At 40.6% G+C, this 24,498-nt stretch overlaps 1 gene segment (V, D, J or C); it reads left to right on the plus strand.

Annotated features, from left to right (window-relative positions):
* The first annotated feature begins 2,256 nt into the window (after positions 1-2,256).
* Positions 2,257-24,186, plus strand: LOC148135053 (Ig heavy chain C region, membrane-bound form-like). The segment is given in 8 exon segments: positions 2,257-2,395; positions 3,494-3,584; positions 13,874-14,179; positions 17,279-17,590; positions 19,532-19,840; positions 20,296-20,625; positions 23,457-23,584; positions 23,722-24,186. Coding segments are annotated over 7 exon segments (1,413 nt in total).
* The last annotated feature ends 312 nt before the right edge of the window (positions 24,187-24,498 follow it).

Here is a 24,498-nt window from a genome sequence, read left to right on the forward strand (position 1 = left end):
TACACAACTGAAAATAAACTTTTCTCCAGCATTGTTGCTGAGTCGTTTTGTTTCTGCGGAGGTGGTGGTTATATTTTGCAGTTGGCTTTCCACAAACTGGTCAACCGTGAATAAAATATCTTTGATCCACTGCAGAAACTCCACCTGCTTCCAGTAAATGAAACTGGGAACTCAAGGACCTTTTCTGCAGTCAGCTTAATTGCTGCCAACTATTGTATCTGGCCGATTAAAGGGAAAATGAATCAACTAAAGTAAAATCCTACCAAACAAATTATATTTTCCCATTTACTCACAATGGACACATTTCACTTGGTATTTCTCCCTTTAAAAGGAAAGTCACTGAATACAGCATTCACTGTATGACTATCAGAAAACAGGACATTGAATGCAGTGACGTTCTGGTTAGTTCAGTCTGTTTATTGAGTATCTTTAAAGCTCCTGAAAATGAAGTTAATGGATCCAAAATCCCACATTGCAGTAACATTTGTTATCATCTCAAAGTAAATTAACAAAATTGAATTGGTTCAAACTCGCATCACTTGTTACACCATTCTCAGATTCATGTATCTCATTAAAACTGAGTGGGCCCTTTATACATGGTTAACACTGGTGTAGTGTAACAGCGAATTTTTGCTGATTTTTATGAGTTAACTGCCCTGTCAGAGCTATCAGTGAGCAGAGAAATGTACCGTTTATAACCTACATTCGTGGTAATTATTACTGTAATACTCTCTAATTTAACCAAACATTCCTGATGTACCCAGACTGTTTCCTGCAATGGTTTAGACGTTGAGGATTTAAAAAAAAAGTTATGGACTGTCTTGTTCTAGTTCATTTGATGCTCTTTCAAAAGTGTACCTCGGTGTTATGTATCACTGCGGACTCACATTTTGTTTCTCAGGCACACAGCTTTCCTTTACTGTGCATTTTAGTGTCGGAGCAATTTGAAAACAAAAATGCAGGGAGAGACATTCTGCAATGTAAGGAGGCGCTTCTCATCTCCGGGTCCAAACTGTTTAGTGACATACACTCACATTCTGAACATAATCACTTTAGACATGCTCTATATTAGGTTGCCGAAACTGAATTTAGAAACGCAGATTAGAAATGGTATGTTATTTTGTAATGTGAGAGAGACTTTGAGTGACAGCAAAAATAAAGTCATTCATTTTGTTAGCTAATAATATTATTGAAGTTCTTTTTAGCTTTATCTGCTTGTGGTGGAATGTAGGATTAAAGGGAGCTAACTTCTAATTGAATATTCTAAATATAATCACTTTGGACACGCTCTGTATTCAGTTGCCTAAATTGAATTTTGAAATGTTTAGTATGAATTACATGTTATTTTTTTAGTGCGACAGAGACTTGCTGTATCCAGGGAAGAAAAGCTCAACCGTTTTATTAGCTAGTTATATGTTTGAACTTTAATTTTAGTTTTATCTGCTTGTGAATGAATGTAGAAATAAAGGGAGCTAACTTCCAGTTGAATTTGTTTTTTTTTAAACAAAATACATGCAACTATCATGTGAAACAGACCTGAAGCCACTCAAATTTACTTCCAAAGAAGCTATTCAGCAAAACCAATATCCCAAGATGTGTATGTGTCCATGTTTAAGCAGAACCTCATGTAAAGACATGACCCCATGTGTTCGGGCTGTACAAGCTGATACCAGGATCCAGTCTGAGCCTCCAGCAGGAAACCAACCTGCGGAAGCTGTAAGCCTGCCCCTTCCGATGGCCATATAAATCCTGGGCACTGGACCGTAATTCAACACTCCTGGGTCGGATCTGTTTAGAAAGATCTTAGCAGAACCGCTTCCCACAAGTTATCAGAATGATTGTGTCGACACTTTTTCTCAGTTTGTTACTGACTTTCTTATCATGTGAGTGTTTGTTGTTCAAGTCTCTCTTTGTGACTGTCTCAATGTTAGTCTACGGCAGGAATGTAAAAGACTCAGCTATCAATTCACCAACATTAATGCTCATGGTTTATTTGTTTTCTTTTTTAAAGGTGTCCAGTCGGAGGTTGTTTTGACCCAGCCAGAGGCAGAGACTGGCCGTCCCGCAGGCAGCCTGAAACTGACCTGTAAAACCAGCGGGTTCGATCTTGGCAGCTACACCATGTACTGGGTCCGACAGGTTCCCGAACAGGGTCTGGAGTGGCTGCTGTACTCCTATGATTCATCGGACAATAGCTATGCACCAGCGATTAAGGGTCGATTTACTGCGTCCAAAGACACTTCAAACAACATTTTCGCGTTGGACATGGGGAACCTGAAGATCGAAGACACCGCCATCTATTACTGTGCAAGAGACCACAGCGAGAGGAACCAGGGCTGGACCCGTTCAAAAACAGCTCGAGGGAACATTTTGTCAATTCCATCATAAACTGACGGTCAGTCCGAGTTTTAAATGCAATTATACCAACTGCGATCTGAAGCAGACCTCAGGCTGCCTCTTACAAAACTATCAAAGAGGAAATGTACCATTTAAACTAGCAAACTGCTGACACAATGGGACAATGTTTTGGGCATCTCATATGTACTGCTCACACTTCCATCAATTAAATGCTCTAACAAAGTGTTAGTTTTAATATATCTGACAGCTCAGGAAATCACTGCTAATTGTTATGTCAACTATGGCATCAATTCTAAACATGATCAGTACTAAATGGCTCTTTCAAATGAAAATTGAGACCTGGAGTAAAGAACAGAGAATGAGTGTACTGGTCTACATCATTGTGATACTACAGTGGGTCACAGTGTTGTGCACAGCGACATCCTCATACAAAAACCACTGACAAGTGTTTATCTCAAATTGGTGATTTCTACCATGGCAGGAGCGAGAAATAATGTGAGATGCAATTTAAACGCAATCTAGTAGTGCTAGTTTGTACAAATTTGTATAATTTTTTCTACCTTCTTCGTGTTGATTGTCAAGTTAAATACAGACCAAACCTGGAAAAGTATTCCAAGCTTTCAAAATACAATGGATCGTAAAAGCTGGAATAACACACTGAATCATTTTTAGAGGAGTCTGAATCACTGCTTTCTAGGAAGTGAAGAAATTCTCTGCATTTTACAGTTTACAGTCTGTCATAGTATTTGACACAACGTGTCTCACAGTGATATAGCTGGAGTGACACTGCAATTATGACCAATACAAAAACCTATTCAGCCTCCATTGTTTGAAACTAGTCAGTGATTACTTCTACAAACCGTCTTAACTTGCAGTGCAGTATTAGTTCTGTGCGGTTTAATGCCAGTATCACTATTTAATTTGTAAAAGTGTTGGGTAATTATCGATACACCAGTTGGGGATTTTGAGAATCAGCTCATGTGTTACTCTGTGAAGTATAAAACAGTATTAAAATTTATCAAGAATGATCAGAATTCACTAGCGCAATTATGTGATGAAGATTTATCGTGACTTTATTTTGCCTGTGGTTCTGAAACTTTAAAATGATGGTAGATTTTTGATTTGTTTTATACAGAGCTAGTTATTGTGTGACCCAGTCCAGAGAATGTAACACTGTGACTATCTTGATTACTGGGGCCAAGGGACCATGGTGACAGTGACTTCAGGTAAGACCCTTGAACTTTCTTAGTGACTTTTTAAAAACTTTCTATTCATCTGACTAATTTCTGAATTAAATGAAACTCAGATTCTGTGCTGAGTTTGGTTTGGTTCGGATTGATTTTTGTTCAGACTGATTACGGACTTCAGTTAAGGCTCAGCAAATAGTTACAATGGGGATGATGGAGTCAGTTGCTCGGTGTATCTCTTTTTTTGATCAGATGGGCATTCTGTATGGCTGGGTTACTTGAAACACCTAATGTCTCTTAATCAGTCAGCTATAAATAATGGTTAATGTCAGTGACACCCTGACTGTGAGTTTTATTATCATCAACAAACACTAAGAAATCAAAGATGTTCGAGATATTACTAAACATGATTAAAATATGCTAAAATATCATTATTCACTTCGTGAATATATGTTCTTACCTTGATTATATTTTCTCATTTATTTTGTTAATTAGTTGATGACAAGCAGGTTAGAAACTGTCATAAAATTTTCTTGCGGTGCTATATTGCATTCTGTTGATTAGATTCTGAGTTTGTTTTACTTGATTCTGTTGAATTGAGTTGATTGGATTTTGGCTTTGTTTTAGTTGGTTCGGTTTGAACTGTGTTGATTGGATTCTGACTTTGTTTTTACTTGGTTTTGTTGAATTGTGTTGATTGGCTTTTTAATTGTTTTACTTGATTCTGTTGTATTGAATTGTTTGGATTCTGATTATGTTTCATTCAAATCTGTTGTTCTGAGTTGATTGGATTCTGATTTTATTTTCCTTGATTCTGTTGAATTGAGTTGATTGGATCTTATTCAGTTTGTGAAATTGATCAGCGTTTTTATGCTTTCTGTAATCGGTGTTTTCTTTCTGGTGAGGAGATTGACTCTCTGGATTACTTTTCATTACCAATATTTGTGAAGTTCTTTGGTTTTTCATGAATCATTTCTGCATTTGTTAAACTTATATGACACATTTTTCTCTGCTTGATTGAAAACATTACATCCATTTGTAACGGTCTGAAAAACAACTTAAGGCAGAAACCCGGAAGTGTGAGAAATGAAAAAAAAAACCGAGTTTTTAATGCATTGACTTTAAAAAAAAAACTCAGTTCTCATTGTAAACTAACTGAATTTTGTTTTGAGTAGCCTCATTCAAATTAAAATTTGGGACTAAAATCTGAAACTGCAGAATTGATCAGATTATGTAATTGAAACTAACTTAAAATTATAATGTGGTAATATTTGTCCATTCAGTAATTTTGTTTTGACCATGAAGTGATTAATCAATATATGCCTTCAACCGCTCTACTGTGCGCTGCACAAGATTGTCATGATCAGGAAGGGTGTACAGGTTGGAAATAAATTGAACTGTTGCCAGAAACGTTACAGCTTTAAGTGTTAAGTCCCCTCACAAACAAGGCTGCTGTTATGACTTGTTATTTCTATTCAATTTAATCATTAGTTTGCTGGATTCTGAGCAGCTTTGTTAGACTTCAATTTGTTTTTTTTTTGTGAGGTTACATCATGTTCTTGGTTCTGTTGAAAATGTTTGCAGAGCTAGTTCTGCTGCAAACACACCGTGTTGTTATCTGGTGATCATTGATCTGTTGAGGAGGGACTGTGCTTGGGTAACATTAAATATGTTATATTTGGGAAACTGTTTCTCGTTTCTACATTGTTTTTGCAATGTTAACACGGTTGGTGACAGTGAACCGCTCCAGGTTCCTCATTCAATGCAATCAGCATGCGAGGTGAAATTTCATAAAGCCTAATATTAAGTGAAAGGCAAATCGCAAAGGTTTTAGAAATGAAGGGAAAACAGATACCTTCGGGCGCCATTTTTACTTAAAAGTAATAATTAAGGATTAATCTAATCCATGCTTTACAATCCAAATTCAGAACTCCACTATCTAGTTCAATCACAAGGTGTGTTTTTTAACAGTTTACAAGTCATAGAGAAATATAAATAGAATTCCAAAAGTCTAATGTTCTAATAGTTCTTGCTCTTGAACAAAAATGCCATGACTGTGTTATAATTGATCAACACACACCTTTCAATTCCACTGTACACTACATACATATTTTTCTGGCTGGAAAAGATCATTGGCAAAGACCATTTGGAAATTCTGCTCAATTCTATGAAGAACAGGTCAGTTTCACTGCTTTGATCAGTTTCACACGTAACTTGAGTTAATTAATTGTTATGTCCCTGATTAAACTGGATTTACTGGATAAAATAAAACATTAACTGAATTATTTAATCTGCACAGTGCTTTAGGTGTTCCCAATCTGTGCATTTTAAATAAATAGTTACATTTTACAACAAAATATCAACTGAAGAGTCATTCTTTCGGAGCAACTGCTATAGTGAATTATGTGACCAAGGCCAAATTTCGAATTAATTAAAATAATCCATTCATGACCTCGCAGGGCAGCAAGGTGGCTCAGTGGTTGGCACTGCTGCCTCACAGTGCCAGGGTCCCAAATTCGATCCCACCCTCGGGTGACTGCCTGTGTGGAGTTTGCACATTCTCCCTGTGTCTGCGTGGGTTTCCTTCGGGCACTCTGGTTTCCTACCACAGTCCAAAAGAGTGCAGGTCAGGTGATTGGCTGTGCTAAATTGCACATAGTGTTCAGGGATGTGTCGGTTAGGGTGCATTAGTCAGGCGTAAATATAAATTGGGGGAATGAGCCTGGCTGGACTACTTATTGTTCAGAGGGTCAGTGTGGAATTGTTGGGCCAAATGGCCTGTTTCTATACTGTAGGAACCCTACTCTTAAAACCATGGGAGTGCTTGCTGCAAACGCAGAGAATTCATTTTACATCGATGTGTTCAGACGGATGCAGTGTTCAAAAATTTGCAGAAGACATGAACTAGAGGATAACAGAGCACATGGTTTATTCAGACACTGAAAATAGAGTAATATTTATTTTAATTAATATACTTGACCGATTTATTGCAATGTCGCGATCGGAAGGAATCTGCTCACATTAGTTAAGTGTGACAATCATTTAGATTAGATTTCCTGCAGTATGTATCGGGCCATTTGGCCCAACAAGTCCACACCGACCCTCTGAAGAGTAACCCACCCAGACCCATTCCCCTACCCTATATTTACCCCTGACTAATGCACCTAACACTGTGGACGATATAGCATGACCAGTTCACCTGACCTGCACATCTTTGGATTGTGGGAGGAAACCCACACAGACACAGGGGAGATTGTGCAAACTCCACATAAGCAGTCACCCGAGGCTGGAACCGAGCCTGGGTACCTGGATCTGTGAGGCAGCAGTGCCCACATTTACTTAGACATCCGCTAAAGTGGGCAACTCCAGACAGAAGCATATTTTCAATTCATACCTTTTTAAACATTTTAGTTAATTAAAAGCAGTTAACAAAAAAATGACCTTGCCCTAATTCCTTCAACAGAAATGCTTTCCACACTGGAATGCAGTATTGACTTTATGCAGTGCATGCAAAATCTCCACAGTTCAAGGAACGTTTTAAGAATATGTAAAAACAATTTAGAGAATAATCCATTTCCTCCGGATCTGTGCTTTAATTGGCGATATTTCCCACCTCAATAATTTTGTTAAATACAATGACTTATTAAGTTTATTAACTCAGTGGTTATTTATGTTCATTGTGAACACATTCTTGTTCACATTAATCCTCTGGTTAGTTCCTCTGATGAATGTTCAATTACAGTGAATATATTTGACGTGAGGAGTTGAGCAATGTATCCTCTAGGATTAAGTCTGTTGTGCAGTTTGTTTCAGTACTATGTCTGACTAACTTGTCAATGGTCCTGACCATTTGTAAATTGTCCAGTTCGGATACCTGAATCTCAGACAGTTCAATTTCATCTCGCGCTTCAAAACCACTTTTATCTGCCAGAAATACAATATTCGATTAGGTGCCCCAGAATTGAGAGCCCTGACTAAGTTGTTCCAATCAGAACGAACGTTTCAGGAACAAAAGGCAGATAGCAAGAGTTTTGAAATTGGTTGTTGGCAATAAGAGATATTTGCTGCATATTTTCTTTGTGCCTCAGTTATGCAGGACATATTCCGTGGCACAATGTAGAATCAGAATTTTTTTGCATCTTATGATTTGAAAACCTATTATCAGCTTTTAATGTCACTGGCAACGGTCATATTACACTTCAAAACATTTTAATCTTTTCCAAACTAAGTCGACCGTCTGGTGCAGCAACATTCACAGGGGAAAGAGGAAGGGAGTTCTAGGTTGGAATCCAGTGACAGTGAATTGATGGCAATGCAATTCCTAGATTTATTCCTCTGTAGTTCCCATAGAGTTTGAACAATTTGGAGCTGCTGTCAAAGCATTCTTGGATATATGTTGAAATGTTACTTTCATTGTACAAACATTCTGGAACAATCCCTGGTTGTTGGAAGGTGATAATAACTAACATGGTTTATGTATTGTCAAAACATGTGGGCTGTGTTCTCCGTGATAGTGTCAAGCTCATTGTGTTCAGGTCTGTTGTGATGTTGTAGTAGAGTCCCTGATTCTGTGCCAGGTGGCCTGTGTTCACTTACAACCTGTTAGAGAGGTATGTAACACAATCTCTTATCAGGTTACTTCAGTGCAAGAAAGCAGATTGACATGTCTGGGTGTTTGTTGGAATTCCACTCACAGAGGCCAATGAAATCTATTCAATCGCTGTCCTGACTTGTGTCTCTTAGATATTAAACAGAAATTTGGTGGTTAGCAGCTTTTTCCAGATCAATATTTGTTCACAAGATTTTGGGCATCGCTAGATGGGGTTAATGGAGTAAGTGCTCAAAGAAATCCCAGCTTTTGATTTGCTGTTCTAACAATATCATTTATAACTAATCCAGAATGAATCATTTTCGAAGCATATTTGATGAGATTAGGCTTAGGCTGGTTTACTTTATATTAAACCAGTGCTGGAGCTGAATTTGATTGTTCAGTACGGTGGGAGTTCCGCTAAATCCAACACTTGCTGCAGATGGTGATAGCTTTTCAGTTGGTCTTCAATTGCTATCTCAGACCATCCAGTACCTCTGCTAAGAATTCTTTTTCCAACAGGAGTCAAGCCAATGTAATCACTGTTTATCTCAACAGGTGTGAGCTCTTGTGCCAAAAACATGAAAACAATTTGGTGAAGAGGGGGGGCGGGGGTCTCTGGATGCGAAAGGTTAACCTTGCCTTCTCTCCCCAGGAGCTGCTAGACCTGCTGAGTTTCTTCAGAAATTTCTGTCTTTATTTTGGTTTTCTAGCATTTAAAGTTTGTTGTTTCATTGAAAAAAGTTGTGTTCGATGAAACACGTTCTTCAGAGAAAAGATGCATTTGAACAAATTGCGAATGTTCAGAGATATTAAATATCAGAGAATCATTGAATTTGATCGCCCTGATCTCGAGCTCTAGTTTCACAAGAAACTATTATGAAGTAACAACACACTCCAGAGTGCAGTGGCTGCTGTAATTGGGTGGAAGTTATTTTGATCACTCAAATAGAGAATGTCAATGATCCCGTTCCAAATAATCAACAGCAGGTTTTTTTACAGCATGTGTGAAACAATTAATTTGTTGAAATATTTTAATAAAAAGTGTTCACCGCCAGTGCTAGCTTAATGAATGACACAATGATAGGAAGGTAGGAGCAAGAGGAGGGCACTCAGCCCCTCGAGCTGTTCCACCACTTACTTAGATCATGGAGCATCTGTGAGCTAAATCCACAGGTCTCCCTTTGGCTAAAACTCTTCAACACCTTTGATTAACAAGCAAAAACTATCCCAGATTTACTGATTCCACTGCCCGTAACAAAGGGAGACACCATTTCTGAAAGACATTCCTGTGAGTACTGTGACACAATGAGGCTGGAATTAATTGCTCATGAAAGTAAACTTTAAATCTCTGACAATTTCCAATTGAAACATCCCAATCATCATATTTCATTAATTTAACACTATACTTCCCTGGAATAAAGAAATATAATGTGTGATTGCCTTGCTAAAAATGAGGGAAGCTTCATTCCTATTATATAATTAAGAAATAGCTCTGTTCATTCAGTGAAAACACAGTCAAATCACACAAAAGGAAACCATGTCATCTTGTGTAGACACACAAGTGCCTCAAATAATTTTCAATTCTTCCAGTGGTTGTTTGAATCTCTAGACAGGTGTGGAAGCGTCAGACTTGAGAAACCAGTTATCATCAGTCTATTTGAATTGCTGAAGTTTGTATGGTATGAGCACATTCACAGCGCTGTTAGGAAGTGAGTCCCATGGCTGTGATTGAGGAAGAGGAAACGGCAGAGAAATAATTGAGAGTCAAGTTGAAATCTAATTTGGAGGAGAGCTTTCAGGTGAAGTATTTACACGCATGTGCGCCCTTATCCTCAAGGATCACAGTTTTGGAACATGCTGCTGAAGGGACATGTCAGCATGCAAACTGGAAGCTGAAGAAGGCCCCGCGGCCCCTCTAGAATGCTATTCCATTCATGGGATCATCATTAATCTTGCTGCTCACCAGTCTTCCCAACACACCGATAACATTGAACCTGATTGTTTACTGTCCAGCAAAAGAATGGTGAACCTTTGGAATTCTCCACCACAGAAATTGATTCAGGACAAAACATTAAATGATTTCAATAAGGAGATAGATTCCTTTAATCCTTAAATAAATGCTCCGGATATGTGGGAGAAAGGCAAACAGGGTACAATATTGGTTGAAAGCCATGAAAACATTGAATGGGGCATGGTTTGTAAGTTTGCACGTAGCACCAACATTGGTGGTATAATTGGCAGTGAAAGTTATCTAAACCTACAATGAGATCTTGATCAGCTGGGCCAATGGGCTGAGGAGTGGCAGATGGAGTGTAATTTAAATGAATATGACGTGTTGCTTTTTGAGAAGACAAATCAGGTCACAACTTACAGAGTTCATGGTAAGGCACTGGATAGTGATGTTGAACACAGGGCCCTGAGGGTCCAGATTCATAGAGTCTTACAGAGTTCATGGTAAGGCACTGGGTAGTGATGTTGAACACTGAGGACCCTGAGAGTCCAGACTCATAGATTCTTGAAAGCGTTGTCTCAAGTAGCTAGTGTGTTGAAGGCGTTTGGCACATGTACCTTCATTGGTCAGAGCACTGAGTGCAGGAGTTGGAGCTTCATGTTGTAACTGTCCAAAACATTGGAATGAACTGCCAGAGGAAGTGGTAAATGCAGAGATAGGTCCAACATTTAGAAGACATTTGAACAGCTCCAGGAACTGGATCGGTCTGGATGGATATGGGCCAAAGGCAGGCAAGTGGAATTAGTTTAATTTGGGAACTCTGGTCAGCATGGATGAGCTGGACCAAAGGAACTGTTTCTGTGCTGTATGACTTTATGACTCACTGACTTTATGGTGGAGTAGGCTCAAAGTTGGAAGGTGGTGAGCAAGTGAGGGGCTAGATTGGGCATGTGGGAGAGTTTGGGCTGGTAGGCTGTGAGGTGTTGGCTGGCTGCTGGGTAAGCTTGCATGCACTCTGTCTGGCAAGGTGGCATCAAGGTAAATGGTAATGGTCACAGGATAATTTGGTCGAATTGTGCTTGATAGGTGAGGGGTAGTTTGAGCTGAAATGCAGGAGGTCTGTCTTTGCCAGGCTAGTTTATGGAGAGGTGGGCAGGATGCCAGGCTGGTTAGTGTAGAGGTGGGCAGAGTGCCAGGCTGGTTAGTGCAGAGGTGGGCAGTGTGCCAGGCTGGATAGTGCAGAGGTGGGCAGTGTGCCAGGTTGGTTAGTGCAGAGGTGGGCAGAGTGCCAGGATGTTTCGGGGGTGGAAGGTCACTGTAATGAAGTGACAGGGGGACGTGTTGTCAAAATGCAAAGCTCGGAGTCTGGCAAAATGATCGGTGGTAAAGCACAGATGTGAAAGGAGCTGGGATGCAATGTGCACAGGTTGACTTGGGTAAGGTGAGAGGTCAGTGATTAAGGACTGAGGTCATGTCTTGGGTCGTGGGCTTTTGTCCGAGGTTGTGAAAATGATGGTGCCAGGTCCTGTCAGGGCCAGATTCACCATGGGCCAGGTGCAGGGCGGCAGGAGTGTAAATGAGTGAAAGGAATTGAGATCATATGTCCATCTGGAATATAGAATATAGAACATTACAGTGCAGTACAGGCCCTTCAGCCCTCAATGTTGCGCTGGCCTGTGGAACCAATCTGAAGCCTATCTATCCTACACAATTCCATTTAAATCCATATGTTTATCCAATGACCTTTTAAATGCCCTTAAAGTTGGCGAGTGTACTGTCGTTGCAGGCAGTGTGTTCCATGGCCCTACTACTCTCTGAGTAAAGAAACAACCTCTGACATCTGTCATCTATGTCCTCTCCTGCTAGCCATCACTATTCAAGGAAAAAGACTTTCACTGTCCACCCTCTGTTTATCTTTTATGTCTCAATTAAGTAACCTCTCAACCTTCTTCTCTCAAATAAAAACAGCCTCAAGACCCTCATCCTTTCCTCATTAAACCTTCCCACCATACCAAGCAACATCCTGGTAAACCTCCTCTGAACTCTTCCAAAGTTTCCACATTCTTTCAATAATGTGGTGACCAGAACAGTACACAATACTCCCAAGTGCAGCCACACCAGAGTTTTGTACAGCCGCAGCCTAACCTCGTGGTTCTGAAACTCATTCCCTCTATCGATGAAAGCCAACACAAAGTATGTCTTCTTAACAACTCTATCAAACCGGCTGGCAACTTTTAGGGATCTATGTACATGGACACCGAGATCTCTCTGCTCAGCTACACTACCGATATGGATTGCCTTGGATGTGTTTCGTGTGATAGGGGTTGTGTGTTCCGGGCATGAATGGGTGTATAGCAGGGTAGGGTTTGTCAATGTGAGTGGGAATTTAGGTCTAGACAGAGTAAGTGCAGTGGTTAGTCTGAGACATGAGGTTTGGTGGTGAACTATGTGTAAGTTTGATAGTTATTAAAGTTAAAGATTACTTGTTCATTTCTCAAATCATATTTACGTAAATACTCAGCTGTAAAACTCCAAAGTCTCTGAACCTTAATGGTCCTCCATTTTTCAGAGGCCTCCAGAATTCAGATAATTGTAAATGAGATGTTTCAACTTCCAGACAATTGGCATGAGTTCAGCCGTGACAGCCATCCTCCCCGTCCCAGTGCTCAGCTCCTGCCTGTGCTGCTGCTGCAGTGACCTTCCTCCCAGAGAGAACATTCTGCCTTGCATTGATAAGTGAGGAAGGCTCACTGGACCTGATTTCCAAGTATGGGGACGGCAAACACGAGGGGACACAACTTTAAAGTGAGGGGAGATAGGTATAAGACAGATGTCAGAGGTAGTTTCTTTACTCATTGAGTAATAAGAGTATGGAATGCTTTGCCTGCAACGGTAGTAGATTCGCCAAGTTTAAGTACATTTAAGTCGTCATTGAGCTAACATATGGATGTACATGGGCTAGTGTAGGTGGGATGGGCTTCAGATTAGTATGACAGGGCAGCGCAACATCTAGGGCCGAAGGGCCTGTACTGCGCTGTAATGTTCTATGTTCTATGATTCACTCTGACTTCTCTCCGGGGGTACTGCCAGCTGTTGGGTATTTCCAGCAGCACGGCACCTCCTGGGGCAGCACGCTGGTTCTGTGGTTAGTGCTGCTGCCTCACAGTGCTCGGGACTCGGGTTCCATTCCAGCCTCGGGTGACTGTCTGTGTGGAGTTGGCACTTTATCCCCATGTCTGTGTGCGTTTCCTCCCACAGTCCAAAGATGTGCAAGCTGGGGGAATTGCAAATGTTGTGTTCAGTGATTGGGAGGTTAGGTGCATTAGTCAGGGTTAACTGTAGCATAATAGGATAGGGGAATGGGTCTGGATGCGTTACTTTTCAGAGGGTGGGTGTGGACCTGTTGGGCCAAATGGCCTGTTTGCACACACTGTAGAATTTCGATGAATCTGCATTTCCTTGGTTTGTAGTTTGTGAACCTTCTCTGCTCTTCACAGCAATCCAGTGAAAGTGTCAGTTGGTGAGATCTTCAAACAGTTACTGGGGTGGGATCAGGATGTTCTTCTTCCGAAATTATATGGCAATGGTCAAGGTCGAGGGCATGTTTCTAAAGAGGGAACCAATGATCATGATCAGCAACTGATAGGAAACAAAAATAAACCCCAGTTATGCTGTCGACTTCAGCGGGAGCATACTGGCAAACGTTTACAGCTGAGGATACATTTGAGTAACTGATAAGGTCAAATTAACAGAAACTAACATGCTCAATTGGTCATTCTATTGTAGAGACACCGTCTCCCCCCACGCTTTATGGCCTGGTCTCCTCCTGTCAGGAGCACAACACCGGTTCTGTGATCTTTGGTTGTTTGGCGATGGACTATTCCCCTGACGTCACCAAGGTAACCTGGAAGAAAGGTGGGGAGCTAATCACGACTGGATTGAAGACTTACCCATCAGTGAGAAACAAGAAGGGAACCTATACCCTGAGCAGCCAGTTAACCCTGCCCGGGTCAGCGGTAGATTGCCCCAGCAAAATCTCATGTGAGGTTCAACACAGCGGGACACACAAGAGCAAAGAAATGCCATGTCCAGGTACGTGTTGTGGGAACTGAGATAAACAGATCATCTGTGATTAACATAAATAAGGCATTATTTATAACCGTTTTCACAGAATCACCTTATACAGCACAGGAAAAAGGCCCTTTGATCCACCCAATTCACGCCTATCAATAACAGCCACCTAAGTATTCCAGTCTCATGTGCCAGCACATGATCCATTGCCTTGTGTGACTTGCCCTTGCAAGGATACTTCATACTTATTATGAGGGGCTCAGTCTCTACATGACTTATAGGTGCTGAGCTCCAGGCTAACACCACCCTCTGTTTGATTTTGTTTTCCCCTGAGATCCACTTGGAACCTCCTGGCCTTACTTTCACCCTGTGCCCCTGAGGCATTGATCTCTCCATCAAGGGGAAAGGTTTCATCCAGTTTACCCTGTCTATGCCTAAAATAATTCTAGACATCATGATAATCTTCTCCCTAATTCTCCTCTGCTCCAAGGAAAACCCCTGTCCATCTAAACTAGTTTCATAACTAAAACCCTCCAACCCAGGCAAGATCCTGGCAAATCTCATCAATACTGCCTTCAGTGTAATTGCATTCCTTCGATAACATGCACACAACGCTTCAGTATGGCCTAACCAGTGTTTTATTAAGTTCCAGTATCATCTCACCACTCTTCATTGTCAATGTCTAGGCTAATAAAAGCAAATATCCTCCCACTTTCTAAGCCTCTTTATCCAGACGACACAGTACGATAGGGGATCGGTGGGTACATGCACCAAAGATCCTCAGGCCTTTCCAGGGTTCCACCATTCAAAACGTCATACCTCACAGATTCTTCTGCCGAATTACATCACCTTACATTTATTCAGAATAATTTCCATTTGCAACTTTTCTCTTCACATACAACCAACCCTTTTATATCCTCCTGCAATCTAAAGCCATTATGCTCATGATTTACCAACATGACAGTTTTCATTTCATCTGTGAATTCACTGGTTAATCCTCCTAAATTTGAATCTCAATCATTGGTATGTAAGAGAAATAGCAAGGAAATCAACACCAATCCCTACAGAACACCAGGAGACATAGATTTCCAGTCACGCAGACACCCGATGACTATTATCCCCTGCTCCCATCACTCAGCCAGTTCTAGATCCAATCTGTCAAATTAACTCGGATCCCATTGGCTCTGATTATTGCTATCATCATGGACATCGAGTTATCTCTATGAAAACTACTATCAAATTGTTACACATGACTTCCTCTCAATAAAACCGTGCTGAAAATTGTTGATTTTTCTTCCAAATGAAGACTAATTTCACTTCTCAATAGTTTCCTTAACACTGGGACTAGCTTGACAGATCTGTGTTTTCATTATTTATCCCTTCCTTCGTCCTGCATAACAGTGCAACGTTGGCTGATCTACACTCACTCGGCACAACTGCTGTGGCCAGACAGGAATTCTAAATTATTGTCAGCGACCCAACTATTTCATCCTTTGCATCGCTCAACCACTTGGTATACTTTTCATCTGCCCTGGAAATATAACCACTTTTCATTCAGCAAGACAACACAGAACATCACGTCATGTGTCCTAATTTCTGAAAGTACATCACAATACCCCTCCATGATTTCTGTCCCCACATTGTCCCTCTTCCTAGTGAACACTGACACAACACATTCGTTTTGACCACAACCAAATCCTCCGGCTCCACTCCATTAATAACACTTAATGGGCATTACTGTTTCCCGAATAATTCTTTTATTATGAATGAGTCTGTAACTTTTAAAAATATTTTCCTTTATTTTGATTGCTATTATTTTTTCATGGTCTTTTTTGCTCTTCTAATTCCTTTGTCTTTCAAACTCCCCCTTGCACGTTCTGTACTCTATATTAGTTTCTATTGTTTTGAGATTTCAGTATAGACCGGAAGCCTCCCTTGTTTCTCTTTATCTCCCCCTCCATGCCCTTTGGTGTCCAGAGCCCGCTGCATTCTTGGTACCACGCAGGGGGTTCCTGGGAAATGTCCTCCCTGTGATTTTCCTATCTCTTTATGAAATGAGTCACACTGCTCTGACTCAGATTTACCAATAAGTGTCAGCTTCCAGTCCACTCTGGTCAAGTCATTACCTGATCTTACTAAAACTGTCCTTCCCCTTTTCAGAACTTTGGGCCAATTTCTATTCCTTTGCAGTACAATCTGAAATCCAACTGATTTACCATCACTGTCTGCAAAGTGCTCCACCATTGGTGTTTTACCCACTGGGTCCACTTCATTCCCTAAAGTTAAGTTCCGGTTCACCCCTCTCTTGCAAGGTCTGGATTAAAATTCACTGTATTAAACACATACTTTGTTCAAATATTCTCCAGGGGGCATTTTCAGAATTGTGCTCCCTCTAAATTTTTGACAAAATGAATATCCAAGCCTATGCTGAGGAAGTTAAAAACCTCTTTTCTCATTCCCCTATTTAATTTACATGTCTCTGAAATTTGCCCATGTATTTGCACTTGGTATTTTGGACCAATAGTAAGGTCTATCGTGCTCTCCCAGTAGTTATGTTTGCTGTATTTTGGTTTTGAAGTACTGTCCATTTGCCTTTGTTCAAGGAGGTATCCATGATTTCATTTCTCTTTACAGCCTAAAATACTCTTGTCAGAATTGCGACAGAAGCAACATCTGTACCGCACACCCCCGCCCCCATCATTTTCTATCTTTCCCTGTCTCGCCTGAAGGCACTAAATCCTGGAATATTGAATAGCGCCTCCCGCCCGGCTCTCAATATGTCTCCGTGATAGCAACGGCATCATATCTTCATTTATGCCAGTAATTCGTCTGCCTTGTTCATCAGACTCTGTCATTAAAACGAATACCATCCAACGTTGCTATCTCCCTTCTGATGTTACCGGCCTATAGTTTCTCTGCCTCCTTGACTCCCTTGCTGTGTCCTCTAAGTTTAGCCTTTCACATTGTCCTGCTGGTCTTTCTGTGTGGATCCCAGCTTCTCCAGCACTCTGCACAATTATGATTCCTGTGTCCATTAACCACAAGAAACCTTGATATATGAGAACTGATTGTATTTGTTATGAAATTCGTCGGATAATGTATGCGATGTGTTTCCTAAAGGTACAGGTCCTCTCGCACCAACTCTTCTCCTAACTGTGAGCTCCAGTGAAGAAATCGCAAGCAGCAAGTTTGCAACCGTCGTCTGTTCAATTATCGAGTTCCGTCCGAAGTCAATCTCCGTGAGTTGGTTGAAAAATGGCCGACGCTTGGATTCTGGCTTCTTCACGTCTCCCGTGTGTGAGGCGAACGGGAACTTCTCGGTGACGAGTCGGCTGATGGTCCCTTATGGTGAATGGTACAACAGTGCGGTCTATACCTGCCAGGTCACTCATGGAGAGAACACTCAAAATAAAAACATCACCGCACTCCAGGGTAAGAGACACAGACTGAGACAGCTACAAATCACTCTGAACTCTGATGTGAATCAAACACACTAATTTATCAGGCGTAGTAAACAGCACGGTACAGCTTCTCCTTTCCCAACATGCCACGTGTCTCATTTCAGTTTGAGTGTTACATTAGCATTGCTCATAATTCAACCTTTTGGCAAGTCAGAAAAGCAGGTTTCCTCTCTGTTGAAGATAGATAGAGAGACAGTGAGCTTTGTTAAATAGTTTGTTGCCTGACCATGCTGGAGAGGCATTCAGAGTGCTGAATCCTTGCCTGGTAGCTGCTTCAAGGATAAGTTTGGGGTGGAGGGGGATATTGGAGAGATATCTGATTGAAACATAGAAAATACTGAGAGACTGAAGTCGAGTGAATGTGGAATAGGTGTTTGACTGGTAGGCGAGACTAGGACCCAAGGGCACAGTCTCAGGGTCAAAGGGGCACCGTTTAGAACTGAGATGGGGAGGGTTTCTTCAGCCAGAGGGTGATGAGTCTGTGGAACATGTTGCTGCAGAGGGCTGTGGGGGCCAGGCCATTGTGTGTACTCAAGCCAGAGATAGATCGGCTCTTGTTTCGTACGGGGAGGAGGCAGGAGAATGGCTTTAGCCCGAAATGTCGATTTTCCTGCTCGTCGGATGCTGCCTGACCTGCTGTGCTTTTCCAGCATCATTCTGATCTAAACTCTGGATTGGCCGAACATCCTTATTCTGATCCTCTATCAAATTGACGTGGTTAAAATATGCAGTGACCCTAACTTGAAAATAAATTAAAATGCGTTCAATGCTTCATTCCCTGCTCAGGAATGACCTGTTGGTTGGACATTGTACGACATCGATTTTTATCTGGTACTGAGCTCTTTAACTTCATTTATGGGATCAGACCACAGACCAAGTGGGTATCACATTTGATGAACTGGGATAAACGTGATCTCACTGAGCTGCTTTAAGATGCTCTCTGTAATTAGTAGATGAGGCAGGAGAATAAATTCTGGTGGGAATGCTACAATAGGGATGAATGAACTAGGAACTCGAGACAGGCTGATTTAGCCTGGTTTGGGGTGGCGATGTTTACACAGTGAGTAGTGGATGTCTATAAAATTAGTGACATTTCCATCGCGTTTGTAGATTAATTAAAGACACTTTTGTTTGGTTTTTTTCTCCCCTGCTCTATGAAGAAATTAAAAGATGCAGCTTGGTAAATAAACTGAAAGTACAGACCAGTTATGAACTAACTGAATAGAGCGAAAGACTTAAGGAGTTGGGTATCCTTCTCGATATCCAATGCTGTACTCAATGTCTTGTTTTCAGATCTATTCCAAACACAGCCCACGAGGAACAATGACATAAATTAGAGAATGACATCACACCAATAACGCAAAGTATTTTTGATCACGTTAAATATAATGAACAGAATTGCCATGGCTGTTCACCGCTCCTGTAACACTTTAGAACTCTGCAAAGAGAATAATTTTTATTTATTATAATTTGTCCAAAATTTGGGATGTGATTTGGCAGTCAGTGTGACCAGCAGCACTTGCATCTAAAGGTTATGAACATAGAAATGAACTCATTATATTCAGATTACTCTTGTCACAAGTATCAATAGATGGTCTTAAGTGAGAGACAAACTCTGAAAGAAAGGTAATTCCATGGGTTACATGATGGTATCTTTGATGATTTTACTTTTTTCACAGGTTTCACTTGTTACAAAGCCAGTGTTCTTTAGGAATAATTACTCAGGGTATGCTATAGGTAATCACAAATGTTTCACAGATCAAAACACATCAACAATAGTAAGCATCGTTTCAGAATAGTTGGAGTTGCCATTTTGAACGTGGTGTCTTCACCCTGTGAAGGAGTAATCTGAAGATTGGCTGTTTGTATCAGAAAGGGGCATTTTTCATTGACTTTGATTTTTGTTTCATAGAAGATACCGAGTGCCACCCTAACACCGTTAAAATCCTCCCACCGCCAGTAGAACAAGTCTTACTGGAGGCGACGGTGACGTTAACCTGCGTTGTGTCCAATCTTCCTTCTGGAGTCAACGTGACCTGGAAACAAGAAAAGAAGCCTCTGAAATCAGAGATTGCTGAGCAGCCTGGACAGAATCCCGACAGCGTGATCAGCAAATTAGACATTTCTACTGAAGCCTGGCTGAGTGGCGTTACTTTTGAATGTGTGGTGTACCATCAGAATCTACCGACTCCGCTGAGAGACTCCATCCACAAGGAGAATGGTGAGCGGTGAGATTAAAGCACAAAGGATCCCATGTGTAATCCAGATCCAGTTACATCAATGACAGGCTTTGATTGGAAATGAACCAACACGGTTGGGAGCATTAATGATGCATCTGAAGGCAGGATAGCTAAGTAGCTGATTAAGGAAAAGATGGACCAAAGGATATTGTATTCTGATTAAGTCAGATAAGGTGGTAAGAAGCCTGGGTTGTGACGTCACCATCAGCAATGACAAATGGACAGAATGTCCTCGTTGTGGGCTGGAAACATGGAGGCAACTTTCACATTAAACTTTCCTTTTTTTACTGAACAGTATGTGTACCATACTGCTCCTTTAGAAAACGAAAGTGAATAAATCCCAAATTAAACATGGCGTATTTTAATATTTAGTGAAATTGTGATACTGGTTCAGGATTTTTTTGGTTGATTTATATTTGTCTCAAATATTCTGCAGTGATTAATCCGCTGGAGCCATCAGTGTCGGTCCTCCTGCCACCAACAGAAGAAATCTCCGCTCAGAGGTTTCTCTCCATCACCTGTTTAGTGAGAGGTTTCTCCCCCCGAGAGATCTTCGTCAAGTGGACAAACAATGACAAGCCAGTGAATCCCAGTAACTACAAGAACACCGAGGTGATGGCAGAGAGTGACAACACCTCCTTCTTCATCTACAGCCTGTTATCCATTACAGCGGAGGAGTGGGCCAGCGGTGCTTCTTACTCCTGTGTGGTGGGACATGAAGCGATTCCATTGAAGATCATCAACAGAACAGTCGATAAATCCAGCGGTAAACCGAGTTTTGTAAACATTTCACTTGCACTGATGGACACTGTTAATTCATGTCAATAAAAATCTCAAAGTTGCATTTAATAATTCAACAGAAGTAATGAAGTGTTTTTTTTTCCTCCCGTTGTGAGTTAAATACTGAATTAGTTGTTTCTCACTCTGACTTACATTCCATCTGTGTAGTTAAAGTGGATTATTAACAGGTCTAGGACGAGTGTCTTGTGCAGTTAATGTTCTCTGCTCAGATACACCCTGGGTCAGAGACAGAGTAAAGCTCACTCATTGCAGGATTCCACCAAGTACCTTATCCATCCTAAATCCCTCTGTGACAAAATCTGACAATGTCCATTTTATGTCAAGGGTAGGGCACGAGTTTTGAACTTGGTGTTTTTGATTCCCCTGATTGGACATTCTTACAAAATTCATGTCAGTTTTAAACTGCCAAATTGCACCAATTGGAAATGTAAATTTAAGACACTTTAAAATTAAATTTGATTGGAACATACCAATCGTAAAGAGTGCAGAACAGTTTGAATGTAACCTTTGTTTCTGGGGAACTGCCAGGGATCTTGCGCCAGTGCATGAGTTGACAGAATGTATCTTCACTTTCACACCAAAGAGAATCAACAGATAAGTTGTTGTGGAGCAGAGGGGAGGGGAACGATGAATGATCTGTCCTCTTGCTCCCTGTGCAGAGCTTTCATGGTAGATGTCCTCTGTAATGTAACACAGCTGCTAACAGGGACAGTCAGCTTCTTGCTTACTGTCCAAAGATTTTACATTTCCATGCAAAACAATACCTTTGAAGCATGTTAGACACGCTTGGCTCTGTTAACAAATGATTAACATTGATTCCCATAATCCAAAACTGGTGTTTGCATCGTCCCAGTTTGAATTCCATAGTTTTGTCTCAGTTTTCTGGAGCACATGGGATCAATTCTGGTATTCGAATACCTGATATCATTTTGTTTCACATACAGAAACAAGTAGACATTTTCTAATAAACATATTCAGAAATGTTATCTCTGGAGCAGTGGGGATTTGAACTCACGCCTTTTCTCTCAGAGACAGAAGTTCTATCACTGCAACAGAAGAGTTGCTCATAAAACGGTTACCTCAGCACGACGATGGGAAATGTTTCCTGTAACACCAAGGTCAAATCTAATTATGGGGAATGCATTAAAATTAGAACAATAAATTAGAATAATGAAAATTGCAGTCTGGTATAAGAACAGATGCAGAGAGATGATCGCAAATACACACGTAATGACAAATATACGGGCTCTCACCTAAAGACACATATTTATGTGCACACTCAAATGTGCATATAGATAAGATGTCACACACGCATACTCGCACAGAGCCACACATGCAAGTGGTACTTGAACACTCAGCTAAGCTCATACAAAAACTCACATACACCGAAAGAAAATCATTTGCACAAATGAACAGGAGTACTCACATATAACCATGAGAAACATCGACACACGGTAACACACAAATGGGCATGAATACAGAGACATTCATACAGCACAATGCGTACAGACATACACACATGAACACACAGATACAAATTCCGAAAAATGTCCTCCCACATGTCAACTCACACAGGCACGTAAGTGCACAGAGATAAACATTAATATCATTATTTTCCCATTTTCAGAATCACAAACATACGATGACAGAGGCAGCTGAATTAGTTATTTTTAAACCACATTGATCAGCATGTATACAATATCACACGCACACACAAATTCAGAGTCTCACATGCAGACACACAAGTGCATAGATGAACAAATAGAGGGGCGTTTATTCAATAAGGATAATGGGCACAAGGATCAGCAAGCATCCACAAACAATAGCACAAACAAGCTGATCAGGAGATGGTTTGGGAAAGATTGCCACACAAGCAAACATCATCATCTAAATATAAACATCCATCAAAACATAACATTGCATGCTAACATTTATTAAGCATAAACATGAAAATAACCCAGTGTAGGTAGGATCTGAAACAGACACATAATCACACATTTTAGATCGCACTAATGAAAAGTGAACACTCACAAAGACATTACAAGATAAGCATAGGCAGCAACGAAGTGGCATATTAGCATGACGATGCTTACACACTGGGAAAAGACCAAACTTTGGGTGCACAAACACATGAGCACACCAGCAGTAAAGGAACAGGAATATGTTTATTCATGCACAGACTCCAACATGGGCAAGAGTGAAGTAAGAGACTCTCATAACCACATACACAAACATTAAAGGGAAACCAAACACACCAAGCAGTAGATCAAATAAATTAAGGGACACACGTACAAAAACATATTCCTAAATATACAGATCCTACAAACTAAAATATGAAGCAATGTCCTGACTGTGATGTCACTTATATTCATGATTTGCCAAGCAATTGGTCACCAATATAAAAGATGAGAATCACATTTGAACTTTTATTCAGAGATGGCTACAATTTTCAACTAAAGTGCTGTCACAGCCTATATTTATAATATAATGATATAATTAAAATCATCATTCGTAATAAGCATTCCTCAAATAATAATATCCTTAAATAATAGATGAAAAGAAAAATAATTTAAAAAGTTCTGACATGGACAATGAAGAAAGAACATGTGCAGTTAGTATTTGTAATTTCTTGCTGAGTCAATAATGCACTAATAGATACAGATAAGAGTCACACTTGAGAAATACCTGACTGCTTTATGAAGATGTAATGGTCTCCAATTACATGACTTGGATGCAGATAGATCGATCTGGATCAATAAACAATCTAAATGCGTTCTCTCGGCTTTATATTCATAGATTCAATAGATCGCACTTGGATTGAAGACTATGAGGATGATAACAGCAACATCTGGACAACTGCTTCCACGTTCATCACCTTGTTCTTCCTGAGTATTTTCTACAGCGCTGCCGTCACTCTGGTGAAGGTGAGAATAATCACATCTTTCTCACGCCAAGCAGCCCAATATGTTTTGTGAAATCTCTAAGTGTGCCATTGAATAAACATTAAATCTGAAAGTCCCTGATCATAAATATCTGCGTCATTGCTTTCTCTCTTTTCCAGGTTAAGTGAATGAGTTGTGGACCCCTTTGATTTTCCTGATCTGCTTATCAAGGTCTCTGAATTCCCAACCTCCAATCTGTCCTGTTGCTGACTCTAACAGTGAGATTACTTCAGTTTATCAGCGTGTAACTGAGACAATTATTGATGGATTTTCCTTTTTACTTTGATATCTTTGAGATGGTTGTGGTTGGAAGAATTTGTAGCTTCCCAGTTGTTTGAAGCCCGTTTGTTTTGTTTTTATTTGTTCCTTACTCAGAATGGTTGCCTACCCTTTCTGATGAGCCTTTGTATTGCCTTTCTTGTGACTGTTACTGATGTACAGAAAATTCCCAGCTCACAGCGCATGTGTTCTCGTCTCAATGTGGCATCCAGCCATTATATTCACTTCTGTTAGCTTTTACATCAACCTTTTGGATAAAAATGCTTTCTGAAATGGTTAATAAATCTCGAATGAATATGCACTAATCTTGAGTTTGCTTAATTCTTTCTTCAAGGCCAGTCAGTAATAATACACTTTCCCACATCCTACTCCTTTCCCAGCCAAATACTTTCACTTGTTCTGTTTGATTGTATTTTATCCAGTCATTTAGTTTAATGCTGCGCTACCATGCAGCCCACTAATGTAAATACATCTTTCTCACGATATGCCTGATGGAACACTCCAGAGGCAGAATGATTAGAGAACATTTCCGCTTATGCACCAAGGGTCACGGCCTCGGGTCACCTCATGATAATTTTATAGGCTCCACCAGAAGCCGAAAAAAGGCAGACAACGGA

This window comes from Chiloscyllium plagiosum, unplaced genomic scaffold, assembly GCF_037043375.1.
Source record: "Chiloscyllium plagiosum isolate Xiang-an unplaced genomic scaffold, Cpla_swu_hap1 HiC_scaffold_51, whole genome shotgun sequence".
Classification (NCBI taxonomy): Eukaryota; Metazoa; Chordata; class Chondrichthyes; order Orectolobiformes; family Hemiscylliidae; genus Chiloscyllium; species Chiloscyllium plagiosum.